General features: G+C 40.3%; 1 protein-coding gene across 1 annotated transcript in view; it reads right to left on the bottom strand.

Moving 5' to 3' along the window:
• Positions 1 to 15,356, bottom strand: part of LOC107565841 (amyloid beta A4 precursor protein-binding family B member 1-like) — a 36,137-nt gene that overhangs the window by 9,308 nt on the left and 11,473 nt on the right. The window contains exons 2-11 of the mRNA XM_016251129.1: positions 11,962 to 12,718; positions 10,256 to 10,266; positions 8,809 to 9,615; positions 5,633 to 5,689; positions 5,488 to 5,564; positions 5,182 to 5,242; positions 4,956 to 5,102; positions 2,885 to 3,012; positions 2,596 to 2,601; positions 1,034 to 1,148 (exon numbers count right to left, since the gene is read on the bottom strand). Coding sequence (XP_016106615.1) covers positions 1,034 to 1,148; positions 2,596 to 2,601; positions 2,885 to 3,012; positions 4,956 to 5,102; positions 5,182 to 5,242; positions 5,488 to 5,564; positions 5,633 to 5,689; positions 8,809 to 9,615; positions 10,256 to 10,266; positions 11,962 to 12,718 — 2,166 coding nt within the window. The remainder of the gene's footprint in view (positions 1 to 1,033; positions 1,149 to 2,595; positions 2,602 to 2,884; positions 3,013 to 4,955; positions 5,103 to 5,181; positions 5,243 to 5,487; positions 5,565 to 5,632; positions 5,690 to 8,808; positions 9,616 to 10,255; positions 10,267 to 11,961; positions 12,719 to 15,356) is intronic.

The following is a 15,356-nucleotide window of genomic DNA, read 5'->3' as shown; positions in this document are numbered from 1 at the left end:
AATGCGGAAACTTTTTTTCCCCCCAAAGTTTGCAGGCCTGCAACTCAAACATTATTAATATGTAGGGCCTTGAAAATGAAGATTCCAAAAGTAAAGTTTATTAATTACTTGAATCTAAAATCATGTTGCAATATCTTTAATACTTATTGAGTTATAGGTATGCAAACTTCGGAAAAATAATACTTATGGCACTCAGGTATGTTCAATGCAGTTGTTTTGACAGAAGGAAACAAGATACATTTCTAGTTTCAACATTATTTGTTCTTTAGACATTCCTCTTTAAAAGAAAAATAGTAGCATATTTTTGAAGTGGCCCATATTTGGTTTTTGACCACTGAAAATGTGTACAATTGAACTATTTGCTCCTGGATACGCTGAAATTCCAAGATACCAAAAGGGACGTTTAAGACCGAATATCTAAAAGGACATTAAGATATATTTAATACTTTTTGAGTTACAGGCCTTTGAAGAAAAAACTTGAAAAGTGCTCTTTCCCCATTTTTGAATGGTCACCATTGGCACATAATGCAACAAAGATTGCTAAAGTCAACAGATTTTACTAACAGACCTACCAATCTCTGTGTAAAAATAACATAAGGATGCTGCCATCTTCCTGAAGTCATTTTTAACCCCCTGTAATTTGTCTTTGAATCTCCGGAGAAAATTGCCATTTCGACCCTCCTCAACGAAATAGTGGATTACTCAGTAAATATTCATCCATGACATTTAATATTTTGTCTTTCATCACCATATGTGTTTCTCACTTCAGAAAAAATATTAGCAAAATCAAAAATTTGAGCCGGAGACCTCAGGTTGAGTTGACACAGAATGACCCTATTCTACTTCTATTCTAAGTGGAGGGTTAATAAATAACAGAATTTTCATTTTTGAGTAAACTATCCCCTTTAAACACCCGAAACGTTGCCGTTTCAATAAATCCAGGATATTTTGGATGCCACAGCAGAGTGCACAAGGTCTTCGAGATTGAATCAAGAATATGAGAATTTTTAGCCAGCAGCTAAGATGTCCTCACCTTAGAGCAGATGTCATGGAGGCTAGTGGCGATGTTCTTTGCAGGGGTGTCAGACCGAAATACATGACACTTGAGCATGTGAGTCAACTTGTCTCGTGCCACATATGCAAAGTCCCTGTAGTAAGAGATAAACATATGCATGTTGTCATATCACTTCAATTCATCCACACACCCATAAACTTGTGCATGCACAGCAATAAACGTCTTGGATGTGTGTGAAACCTTAGTTCCCCGAGTAGGGAACGAGATCACTGAGGCGTTTCTTCTCTGATGCCTCTTAAGGACGTGGACTCTACATCATTGACTGATTTCCTATGAAGGAAACCTTTCAAAGGTATACTTTGACACTGCATCAGTAGCTGACGCTATGCCATCACACAGATATCTTCCACCGATACTCCTCAGGTCAAAGCTTGTGAAGAAGTAGCACTTTGTAGAGTGTGCACAAAAGCTTAAACCAAGCATCTGGAGTTTGATATAACATTCCTCCACCAAAGCAAAATCCTCTGTTTTGTAGCTACAAAACCTTTGCTACATCCACCGAAGAGGGCAAACAGCTGATCAGATTTCTGCCATTGAATTGATATAAATCCTCAAAGCTCTAACAGGACAAATGGAACCTTTCTTTCTCTTGCAACTCAAAGGAAGAAAGGGAAAGGCTGCAAAACAATAGTCTATGAGTGAAGCAAAGCGCTTTGCGATTAATGAAGCTGCCTCCAAAGGGATGCATTTCCAACAAATACATCTGGAATGGCCCTTAGCAGGACCTGGTCAAGAAGCCTTATGCTGAGTACAAACTACACAGTGAAGTCAGGAACAGACTTAATTGTGTAGTGTATACCCAGCATACAGCTTCTGATTGCTGTTCCAAGAGATCGGCAACTGGGTTGGTGGAGGGGATTCACACGTTACACATTTCGCTTTGCCTAGCATCACGCTCTCTCTTTGGCTGTAGGTTGCCACTGATGTCATTAACTGTCAAAAAAAAATTTCACACAGCAAGTCACCAACAAGTTCAGATATTCCTCGGGCATCGGTGATGTATCAGCACTTCTCTCAGATCGCGTCTTTGATAATTCACACTATGTGATCGTCACTCATGAGAACAGATCTGCCTCAGATTTCGGGCTTTTGTTGGCCATCTCCAGAAAACTTGTCTAAAAAAAACCAAGTCTTAAGTTTTCGGAAGCTCTCAAATCTCATTCAGTTTAGGCAGGCAAAACAGAACATAATATTGAGTGCTGCACTAGAGGCAAAGATTTTCAGTGAATCATTTCTGTTCCTCACATAAAGCCATCACATGCATTCAGAAGAAAGAGAAGAGATACATTTACATTGTTTGTAGAAGCTTAACAGCTGTGGTATCTAAGTATGAACAGTCGTTGAATGTAAAAGAGCGACATAAATATTCCTCCAAAATTGTCATTTTGTGTTAGACAGAAGAAAGTCTAATCAACATGAGGGTGTGAAAATTATGAAATTTCATTTCTGGGTGCATTATGCTTGGTATTGTAATAAGTACACAAATCTAACAAATAAACAAATACACAGCGACACACTACCTCTCCCTGGGGTCCAGGATGCAGCAGGACAGACAGAACAAAAACACAACATAATAATTCAGCATAATCTAAATTATTTAAAAACAAGCAGCTTCAGACAGAGCATCACTGTTGCTACAAAATTGATTAAATTCAACGTAAAAGCCACTTAATTTCCTGTAACATTGTGGATCTGTCAGTCTATTATCATATACATGTTATAAATCTCTCATTCCAAAACAAAAATGAGGCAAAAGAAAGGTTAAAGATAATTTATGCTGACAACTCACGGAGCTGCTCACAGACTTACCTGCCATCGTCGCGTCCGACTCCCCACACGCGAATGCTGATGATCGGCTGAGAGTGCAGCAGCGTTCGACCGTGAGGCTCGATCAGGTTCAGAGTCTCATTCTCCAGCACCAGAAGCATTTCCTTCCCCTACACAGCAACACACACAAAGGCATACTAAGTGGTGCGCTTTTCGCCTCTCCTTAAAAGCCTAAACGTAACATCAAAATCAGTCAAATCATGTAACATGACTGCCATAAAATGCGATCTACTGTGGGACATGCTTTATTTTAAAGGGAGTTATTAAAAGTGCATTAACTGCGAAAGATACTGTTATAGACTTGCTTGTAATAAATAATCTTATCTTTTGGATTGTCTCCATCAAATATGAAGTAAATAAGAAAAATAAGGTAAATAAAAAATAAAGAAAATAAGATGAAACGCCTTTTATTTGTAAAGGATTAAATTCACGGGATTATCCACAAATAGACATTACATATGGCTATGTAATACATAAATCATTTGAATTTCCAGCAAAAATAACTATAATAACAGTAATACCCCATCCAGGTTATATGCAGATTTTTTTAAAGGGGTCATATGATGCGATTTAAATTTTTCCTTTCTCTTTGGAGTGTTACAAGCTCTTGGTGCATAAAGAAGATCTGTAAAGTTGCAAAGATTAAAGTATCAAATCCAAAGAGATATTCTTTATAAAAGTTTCACCTCCGCTCACTCTAGCCCCCGGCCTCCGCTCACTCTAGGCCGCCATTTTTTATATTTAAAGCGAGTTTTTTGGTCAGTGTAGAGTAGGGCTTGTTGTTTGTCATTTCTCCGATCACAAATGCAGACATGGTTTTATGTTTACGCGGCGCGATGCAACGCAATGCGTAAAAAGACAGTATAAGTCATTATAATCCATAATTATGTCCCCACTGGATGCAACGAATGCCTCGTTTATAATGAGTTTTCATGTTCATCCATATGTTTCGAAATTGGTTTATGTACCAATATACTAATAAGTGGCAGATATTGGATTTTCCTGATATGATAAAAATGCATTTAAAGGAGGGCAATAAACAGACTATGCTAATACTAGTGAAATCTATATACTGAAAGCATTAACGGTTGAATTTGCCTGGTTGCTCTTGTATGCTACAAAGTTTATTGTGTAACCAACATGCCAACAATACCCAGAAAAGTAGATTTTATTCATAATGCAGGACTTAATTATAAAGCTGAAATATGTGAGAAAGTGCAACAGTACAATAGTGCAATATTCCATTAAATAAATTAAGAACAGTCAATTTTGATTTCATGGTGACTTTACACATCTAGCCAGAGCTGTCAAAAGCTTGGGGGGAGTTTGGGAGTGTGAGCATGAGGCACGCTTCGCACTGCCCTCACAATGGTTCTGTGTGCAGCGCTCACATTTATTCAATTAGAGCACTGTTTCTCGAAATTTTGAAATCACATTAAGGCCATTTTGTGATTCTTGTTTTTCCATCCCCAAATTTAAGACCTCTTAAAATTATATTTAAGACTTGTGTTAAGGTTCATGTTCACACCAAGAACAATATTTGCGTCCACACCAGTGAACAATAACTGTTCTTACACCCCCAGCTCTTAATGCATCATGTTGCCTTCTTGAGCATCAGTGAATGTGAAAGGGGACAAACATGCAGAAGATGCTGGAAAACCAAAGAATGAGCAGGACCTGGAGGATTTTTCTGAAGAACAGCATTAGGTAGTCCTACATTGCTGTTTATTTTGCTAAAGATAATTTTAAAAGTTAATTTTATTTATCTTAACTTTTAGAAAATAAAGCAACGTTAATTCTGTTTTTAATTGTGTTCTTAAATTGTTTTTTTTTTTTTTGTGAAAACAAGTACTAGACTGATAAGCAGTATCATACAAGCAGCAATGCAATTAAAACCTTAACGATACCCATCCCTAACCATAACGCTGCCAATGAAGCTATAGCTCGGACATTTTAAGACCTTTCAGGGACCAGCGGGGACCCGGCTACCATACACAGTCAATGTGACTTTCTTTCATTCAAATTCTAGTGATTTGCATACATATGCACAAACCTCGCCCCAGATGCCAGCGGTGTCATCTAGATTGTGTTTCTGGTAGGACAGCTGTCGGATACAGTTATTAACGGCAACACTACTCCTTCCAGGAGCCATCTCCTCTTCTGATATCTCCACCCAGCCCAGAGAGTGCACTGCAAAACACTGCATAACACACACAAGCAAACATTGAGAAAACAAGCATCTTGATGTAGTGTATGTGGTCAGTCACCTGTGTGCTTACCTTTGCCCCCTCATTGCTGCTGAAATAAGTCTGTTCCTCTTCCTCCTCAGACTGAGAAAAACTGCACACAACAGGAAGATGACACAGAGAGAAGGATCAATGCTCCTTTTGCTCAAACAGCAGAGCCTGGCACGAACAAGGCCAAGATCATGGCCTCAATTACTAAGAACTTAAGTTGAACGTAAGTGGCTTTAGATAAAAAGCGTCTGCCCAATTCATAAATGCGATAATATGTAAATGTACATGTGGCATAATACTGTGTAACGCTCCGCTTCAGGAGTCTGTGTTGTTTAACTGATATTATACCTGAGATTGATGGAGGCATAACGTAGAGTCGCTCCCTCAAACTCCTTCAGACTTTCATCAGAAGCCTCATCCTCCTTCTAAACAATAAATAAGCATTACATGGACTTACAAAAACAGAATGTCTGTGACTCCATTACGACCCTACCTGCCAATGCTCTTCCTCACTGAATGTGTTTGGATGAGAAACACCGCTCCATGTAAGCTAAATACAAATGGGTTCATGTTTAAAGACATCAGCACTCGCATGGTTACAATGACACTAATGTTGGGCAACTTGAGAGCTATAATGTCATATTGGCTCGGTGAAACCGACTCATAAGAGAACATACTGACATATTGCGTTCCCTTCAATGTATTCTTTACATTTTCTTTACCTGGTCTCGAAAAGAGTCTTAAATTTACCTACATAAAAACGGCAAAAATCCTGTTTTTAAAGTCCGTGTAAAGAGAATTCTGATGAATGTTAGAAATGTATTGCAGAAACACATTACAAAGACTCTGAAGTATGTAGTACTGAATTGTGGAGTTAAACAGTTTTTCACCAATTCTGTGTTCAGGATTTTTTGGGCGGGGCTAAAACGGTGGCTCTATGACCATGGCCCCTGCCCTAACACTAAAAGACGTGTGTTTGACTTGAAGCAGCACTGCGCTGATCGATCCGTGTGTGACAAAGTACAGAGAGCAGACGGCTCCTCATGCTTTCGACTCACTCTGGTGTCATACACTGATCGTTCTGCACAGCCCTGCTTCAAGTTGAGCACACCTAATAACTACAGCGCAGCGGTTTGCCCGCTCAATCGCAAGTTACTGCCGTTCGTTACTACAGCCTAGAGGTTGCTAGCTAGGGATTTTTTGGGCGGGGCTAAAACGGTGGCTCTATGACCATGGCCCCTGCCCTAACACTAAAAGACGTGTGTTTGACTTGAAGCAGCACTGCGCTGATCGATCTGTGTGTGACATCAAAGTACAGAGAGCAGACGGCTCCTCATGCTTTCGACTCACTCTGGTGTCATACACTGATCGTTCTGCACAGCCCTGCTTCAAGTCGAGCACACCTAATAACTACAGCGCAGCGGTTTGCCCGCTCAATCGCAAGTTACTGCCGTTCGTTACTACAGCCTAGAGGTTGCTAGCTAGCTATGCCTTCGTCACGTAAATGCATAATACCTGGTTGCCAAAGGCGCCCCTAAGGGGGGAAAAGTTAGGAGGATTCTAAGGGCCCACGCACTTTTGGGGCCCCCAGAGATCTGTTTAAATAGTAGTAACAACAGTAGTAGTAGTAATGTAATAGAAATTATAAATGTATCTACCAAAGAGTTACAAATAAAACAAAATTACGGCTTATTTCTGCATTTCTGGCAAAATTATCTCCCCCATTCACTGCATGGTTTCGTCCTGTCCCATGCAGCCTAGAGTCACTGAGTGAAATCAGATCGCACTTTTAAACACATTTTAGTTTTGCTATAGAAAATCTACAAATTCTCACTCTGATTACACAGAGCAGCAGCGTGAGGTTGTCATGGCAGCCAGATACACTGCACGCGAATTACAGCTGCGCTTCTATTTTGCCACACTAAACTTCTCAAATGATCTCAAAGGAGGCTTTTATTAAGCAAATGAAGGAGTGAATTACTCATCCACTGTTTAAAAAATACTTGTTTTTTACAGCCTATAGTTTCCACAGGCAGTGTCACAATTATCTACAGTGTATGATTAATATAACTGATTAAGTAGTCAAACTCATTCCATATCAGCAGAATAGTGTGGTACAGAAAGTCTATGTCCATAAAGCAGGTTCTGAATGAATTATGCTACTGATACCTGGTCAAAAGCAATAGCAAAACTAATAGGTCAATATTATTAAATTGCAGACAAAGATTTTGAATAGCTAGGCTGGCTTTTTCACTAAATTGTCCCACAGCCCCAGCTGAGCATCAGACAGTGCCTTGCCAAAACACAAAATGAGTGAGAATTTTTCAGTTTCTTTTCAATGCTGTATTCTTCCACAGGGGCGCTGCTAGCAATTTTGGGCCCTATGAAAGAATATGAGGTTGGGCCCCCTACCGCACCAAACATTCACTATATTGCCCAAAGTATTGGAACCCCCCCCCCCCTTCTAATTAACAGGTTTGACTACTTTAGTAATTTCCACGAGAACAAATCTTAATGTTTATGCATATAATGATACTCTAGGGAATTGTGTGCTTCTAATTTTATACCAATAGTTTGGACAGGACCCTTTTCTATTCTAACACGACAATGCCTCTGTGTATAAGGCAAAGTAAAAAAAAATAAAAAAAGATTAATTCAGTCAGTGTGGAAGAATTTATGAAATGCCTGCTGACAGCGCGGTTTATCTATGCAGTTACACAGAACTATACTCAAACTGCAATCGCTCACGGAGATAATAAATAATTCATTTCCATAGAATTTTATTTATTTAGATGTTTATTAGCGAAATAATGGTTATATAGTAAATGTTAAAGGAGAGCAGACTGGGCTTGTCGAAAGGAGGGACTTTGTAGAAAACAAAGTGTTTGAGAGAGGCGGGGCATAGAGGACCTACAATAATGTACAGTATTTGAAAAATAATGTGTTTTTTGAACATTAAAGCATGTCAACATATTCTGTTACACCAAATACACAAAATAATGATCTTTATAAAAAGCATCATATGACCCCTTTAATACAATTTAGGGTGTTTTAAACAAGTGAATCTTGTTAAAAGTTACATGCGGTGGCCGTGCTGGAGCATTTCCTGAGCATCAACCACATCAACCAGGTGAGTGAACAGCATTATAAAAGCGGCTTCGCAAGACTTGCGCTTTTATTTCCAACATGTGCTCATTCATGGCTGTATTATTTAAATGCAAAGTTACGTCTTTATTGGGACAGGACTTGACGGATTATCTTACATGACTCCGTGAGTTGGTCTCTATTTCTTAGAGCCAAGCTGCATAAACTACCTATCAGGCATTTATGTAATGCATATAATTTGTGCATAAATGGCTGTTATGTTAAATAAAGTTTACTAACTACAGCAAATCAAGTACCTGCACGCTGTTGTTGTCTCGTCTCCCCTCAGACGCGCTGCAAAGGCGATCCTGCGCGCAATTTTCAAAACACCCACAAGATGGCGGCGCTTATCGGTGAATCCGATATCACAAAACCGATATCTGATTATGGTAAAATGTTTAAATATCGGGGAAAATATCGGTAAATCAATATATCGGTCGATTTCTAGTTAATAACACATTTTTCTGTGGTGTGATAAACTCAGAACACACATTTAATATTGACTTTACACGGACTTTAACAGACCACTCTTGCCATTTTTTTTCTGTGATCATCTGTCATGTTGCATGACTCACCTGGCTCTCCATCTGGGGTGCTGCTTGCAGTGCTTCCCTGTGACAGCGACATGCAGCTGGAGTCCTCATCACTGGGAATGCCGTGCTTACTGAACAGCAAACAAGCATTTCTGCTACCACCTTCACCTCCTATCTTCTGAATCTCAGATGAACTGGTGTTCTCGCCTCTAGTGGGATTTACATTTTCCTCTTCCTCTTCTCTTGTCTCCTCTTGGTTTTCTTGATTCTTCTCCATCAGAGTGTAAATCAGAAGAGGTTCATCAGCTGCCCAACTGTGGTCAGAGCAGAGCGCTTTCAGGGTCTTGTTCTTCTCTTCATGGCGCTGCTGTGAGTTCTGGTTTGGGTTTCTGTCAGTGGTTTCATTCTTGTTTTCAACCAGGTTAAGATTCTGGTCTTGCTGCTGCTGCTGCTCTGCTAACTTGCATATTTGATTCTGATCTTCCTTCATCCACTTGGCGTTGCTCTCGGAGCCTGGAAGACTGTGCTCATTCTCCTGATTTCTGCTCCATTCATCTTCCTGGTGCCGGAGGGATATATCATCATCATCTAGTCCTCCCATAATGCCTTTGAGGGGCTGAATGGAGCTTGTGCTGCCGTAATTATGTTGACTCTTTAGAGAGAAAGAATTTGACCCACGAGTATCTGTCAGGCCCAAATTTCTTTCATGTGATAAGCAGAGGTCAAGGGTCAGTGAAGGTGGGATGTAGGTGTTTTCATTGAGCAGGTCTGATGGGCTCTTCACAGACATAACACAGAGCTGTAACATACATACACCTTTAGAAGTCACACCTTCACTGTAACTGGCATTAAAAACATGAACATTTCACACACAAACACACAAACTCACTGTGATAAACATGATAATCCTGGCCATTAAAATTGGGGTTAATCATTTTACATTTCAATATTATTATTCACATCTAAGGAAGCACCAGTCCGATACCTGGATCAGCACTGGCACCGATACAGACCTTTTTTGCAGGATCAGTTTTCGGTTAATGGAACCAGAAAAAGCCAAACAAGTATGACAAAGGCACCATAAAACTTCTCGTGCACTATGTTCCAAGTCTTCCGAAGCTGTTCGATAGCTTTATATGAGAAACAGATGAATATTTCAAGGTCATAAATTTTATGCAGGGCTGGATGATAAATAACATCATATTGAGATCGCGATACAATTTATGGCGATAACGATAAGCTCTGGAAAGTTATATTCGATATGTATTAATTTAACAGCCTATCACAAAGCAAATTCAAACACAACAGCCAGTCAGTACATGTCACTAATAAGTCTGCATGTTCTGCGTGGTTCTGTGTGAATGAGTGGCGTAGTTTCTTTTATTACACAAACTCAAACACGTGTGACACCTGCTGTGTTGTCAGCGTCTGCATGTCACTATATGTGACCCTGGACCACAAAACCAGTCATAAGGGTCAATTTTTTTAAATTGAGATTTATACTGAATAGCAAAATGTTTCAGTACAAGCATTTCAACAAAATGTAATTCATGCAATATTTCAAACCTTTAACCCACTGGGGAAAATCAGCCCATGGCAACAGTTTAAAAGCAGCCCAATTTCGTAGAAAAAAACAACAATCCAACATGAGCTGCAGAAGTCAGATTTGACTGATCAAGGGTCAAAAGTAAGGCGCGATAACTGATAAAGATGTTAGAGGATTTGCTCCTCAACAGATCCCGAGCTCACTGACAAATATCTTTTATCGTAGGAAGTGCTCCCTTCACACAGTGTGCGCGCGATCGCGAAAGCGAAATCTAAAGTAAACTGCGAGCGCTCATTCACATATTGATAGCGGCGCCCTGATGCGCGAAAATGATATACAATACTAGAATGTTTGCGGGAGTGGATGGGAGCATGCGGTAATGGTCAGAAGTTCAGCGAGAGGGGGATCAACAAGCCCCACGCTATCACGCAGCGGCGCAGTCAGGCAGTGAGCGCAGTAACAGATGAAGTCAAATCTTGCGGGATTCCATAAATAAACGACACAAAACCCCAATATTCGGACAAAGGCTTGTGTACTGCAAACACATACCAGCTTCATCACTGTGTCTGTCACGCAACTCTGTTCCCCTTTCTGGTTCTGTCTTTACATTTATTTTGAAAGATGAAGCTGGCGATTATGGTAAGGGGCCTTACATTTTCCGACGAGTGCTTGCGGTGTTCGGCCAATCACAGTGCACTGGGTCAGCTGGCCAATCAGAGCAGACTGGGCTTGTCGAAAGGAGGGACTTTGTAGAAAACAAAGTGTTTGAGAGAGGCGGGGCATAGAGGACCTACAATAATGTACAGTATTTGAAAAATAATGTGTTTTTTGAACATTAAAGCATGTCAACATATTCTGTTACACCAAATACACAAAATAATGATCTTTATAAAAAGCATCATATGACCCCTTTAATACAATTTAGGGTGTTTTAAACAAGTGAATCTTGTTAAAAGTTACATGCGGTGGCCGTGCTGGAGCATTTCCTGAGCATCAACCACATCAACCAGGTGAGTGAACAGCATTATAAAAGCGGCTTCGCAAGACTTGCGCTTTTATTTCCAACATGTGCTCATTCATGGCTGTATTATTTAAATGCAAAGTTACGTCTTTATTGGGACAGGACTTGACGGATTATCTTACATGACTCCGTGAGTTGGTCTCTATTTCTTAGAGCCAAGCTGCATAAACTACCTATCAGGCATTTATGTAATGCATATAATTTGTGCATAAATGGCTGTTATGTTAAATAAAGTTTACTAACTACAGCAAATCAAGTACCTGCACGCTGTTGTTGTCTCGTCTCCCCTCAGACGCGCTGCAAAGGCGATCCTGCGCGCAATTTTCAAAACACCCACAAGATGGCGGCGCTTATCGGTGAATCCGATATCACAAAACCGATATCTGATTATGGTAAAATGTTTAAATATCGGGGAAAATATCGGTAAATCAATATATCGGTCGATTTCTAGTTAATAACACATTTTTCTGTGGTGTGATAAACTCAGAACACACATTTAATATTGACTTTACACGGACTTTAACAGACCACTCTTGCCATTTTTTTTCTGTGATCATCTGTCATGTTGCATGACTCACCTGGCTCTCCATCTGGGGTGCTGCTTGCAGTGCTTCCCTGTGACAGCGACATGCAGCTGGAGTCCTCATCACTGGGAATGCCGTGCTTACTGAACAGCAAACAAGCATTTCTGCTACCACCTTCACCTCCTATCTTCTGAATCTCAGATGAACTGGTGTTCTCGCCTCTAGTGGGATTTACATTTTCCTCTTCCTCTTCTCTTGTCTCCTCTTGGTTTTCTTGATTCTTCTCCATCAGAGTGTAAATCAGAAGAGGTTCATCAGCTGCCCAACTGTGGTCAGAGCAGAGCGCTTTCAGGGTCTTGTTCTTCTCTTCATGGCGCTGCTGTGAGTTCTGGTTTGGGTTTCTGTCAGTGGTTTCATTCTTGTTTTCAACCAGGTTAAGATTCTGGTCTTGCTGCTGCTGCTGCTCTGCTAACTTGCATATTTGATTCTGATCTTCCTTCATCCACTTGGCGTTGCTCTCGGAGCCTGGAAGACTGTGCTCATTCTCCTGATTTCTGCTCCATTCATCTTCCTGGTGCCGGAGGGATATATCATCATCATCTAGTCCTCCCATAATGCCTTTGAGGGGCTGAATGGAGCTTGTGCTGCCGTAATTATGTTGACTCTTTAGAGAGAAAGAATTTGACCCACGAGTATCTGTCAGGCCCAAATTTCTTTCATGTGATAAGCAGAGGTCAAGGGTCAGTGAAGGTGGGATGTAGGTGTTTTCATTGAGCAGGTCTGATGGGCTCTTCACAGACATAACACAGAGCTGTAACATACATACACCTTTAGAAGTCACACCTTCACTGTAACTGGCATTAAAAACATGAACATTTCACACACAAACACACAAACTCACTGTGATAAACATGATAATCCTGGCCATTAAAATTGGGGTTAATCATTTTACATTTCAATATTATTATTCACATCTAAGGAAGCACCAGTCCGATACCTGGATCAGCACTGGCACCGATACAGACCTTTTTTGCAGGATCAGTTTTCGGTTAATGGAACCAGAAAAAGCCAAACAAGTATGACAAAGGCACCATAAAACTTCTCGTGCACTATGTTCCAAGTCTTCCGAAGCTGTTCGATAGCTTTATATGAGAAACAGATGAATATTTCAAGGTCATAAATTTTATGCAGGGCTGGATGATAAATAACATCATATTGAGATCGCGATACAATTTATGGCGATAACGATAAGCTCTGGAAAGTTATATTCGATATGTATTAATTTAACAGCCTATCACAAAGCAAATTCAAACACAACAGCCAGTCAGCACATGTCACTAATAAGTCTGCATGTTCTGCGTGGTTCTGTGTGAATGAGTGGCGTAGTTTCTTTTATTACACAAACTCAAACACGTGTGACACCTGCTGTGTTGTCAGCGTCTGCATGTCACTATATGTGACCCTGGACCACAAAACCAGTCATAAGGGTCAATTTTTTTAAATTGAGATTTATACTGAATAGCAAAATGTTTCAGTACAAGCATTTCAACAAAATGTAATTCATGCAATATTTCAAACCTTTAACCCACTGGGGAAAATCAGCCCATGGCAACAGTTTAAAAGCAGCCCAATTTCGTAGAAAAAAACAACAATCCAACATGAGCTGCAGAAGTCAGATTTGACTGATCAAGGGTCAAAAGTAAGGCGCGATAACTGATAAAGATGTTAGAGGATTTGCTCCTCAACAGATCCCGAGCTCACTGACAAATATCTTTTATCGTAGGAAGTGCTCCCTTCACACAGTGTGCGCGCGATCGCGAAAGCGAAATCTAAAGTAAACTGCGAGCGCTCATTCACATATTGATAGCGGCGCCCTGATGCGCGAAAATGATATACAATACTAGAATGTTTGCGGGAGTGGATGGGAGCATGCGGTAATGGTCAGAAGTTCAGCGAGAGGGGGATCAACAAGCCCCACGCTATCACGCAGCGGCGCAGTCAGGCAGTGAGCGCAGTAACAGATGAAGTCAAATCTTGCGGGATTCCATAAATAAACGACACAAAACCCCAATATTCGGACAAATATACATAATGAAAAGATGATACAAAATTTTGTAAAATGGCATTTAAGACTTTTTAATACTTATTAAGGGCATTAATTTGAACTGATAAAGATGTTAGAGGATTTGCTCCTCAACAGATCCCGAGCTCACTGACAAATATCTTTTATCGTAGGAAGTGCTCCCTTCACACAGTGTGCGCGCGATCGCGAAAGCGAAATCTAAAGTAAACTGCGAGCGCTCATTCACATATTGATAGCGGCGCCCTGATGCGCGAAAATGATATACAATACTAGAATGTTTGCGGGAGTGGATGGGAGCATGCGGTAATGGTCAGAAGTTCAGCGAGAGGGGGATCAACAAGCCCCACGCTATCATGCAGCGGCGCAGTCAGGCAGTGAGCGCAGTAACAGATGAAGTCAAATCTTGCGGGATTCCATAAATAAACGACACAAAACCCCAATATTCAGACAAATATACATAATGAAAAGATGATACAAAATTTTGTAAAATGGCATTTAAGACTTTTTAATACTTATTAAGGGCATTAATTTTATCTAAATTGATTTATCAACTTTTAATATTTTTTAAGACCCCGCGGACACCCTGATTTAGTCGCCCAGTGAAGATTTAGTCACATATGCGAGTGATTTACTCGCAATGTAGAGGGATGCGCATGCTGTCGAGAGAGGGGCTTTCAGTGCGCACGCTTCGGCTGTGTCAGTCAGCGCGAGCACAGCATTGAGTTCTTTTTCATTGCTTATTGCACTTAATAACTTTATTAAACATAATGCACATCCCAAGTTTGCGATTGCGATATACCGTCATACCGCCCAGCCCTATGTTCATATATTTGAGAAATTATTGTAACGTATGCAGGATTTTTCTTCTTTCCTCATTTGATTGGGCGGGCCAGTCGTCAATCTGAGTGGGCCATTGCCACCCTGGCCCTTATGTGGCCTCGCCACTGATGTAACTGAACAGTGTTAGCTACTTTGAAGAATTGCACAGTAGCCAGTAAAGAGCTGTTCAAAGCAGAAACCTTAATGATTTACAATGCCGTAGTCCTCTTAGAATTTTAGGTTTTATGTTTTCATTCATCAAGGCATATTTTAGGTACATTTTACATTATATTTGTGTAACTATAGCATTTGTTTAAAGGGGTCATATGATGTTGCTAAAAAGAACATTATTTTGTGTATTTGGTGTAAGGAAATGTGTTTATGCGGTTTAAAGTAAAAAAAACCCACATTATTTTCCACATACTGTACATTATTGTTTCTCCTCTATGCCCCGCCTTTCTGAAACACGTCGATTTTTACAAAGCTCATCGGTCTGAAAAGCGAGGTGTGCTCTGATTGGCCAGCTATCCAGTGCGTTGTGATTGGC

This window comes from Sinocyclocheilus grahami, unplaced genomic scaffold, assembly GCF_001515645.1.
Source record: "Sinocyclocheilus grahami isolate Dianchi unplaced genomic scaffold, SAMN03320097.WGS_v1.1 scaffold1031.1, whole genome shotgun sequence".
Taxonomy (NCBI): domain Eukaryota; kingdom Metazoa; phylum Chordata; class Actinopteri; order Cypriniformes; family Cyprinidae; genus Sinocyclocheilus; species Sinocyclocheilus grahami.
Note: the sequence above shows the minus strand (reverse complement) of the source record. Positions and strands in the feature narration are given on the sequence as shown.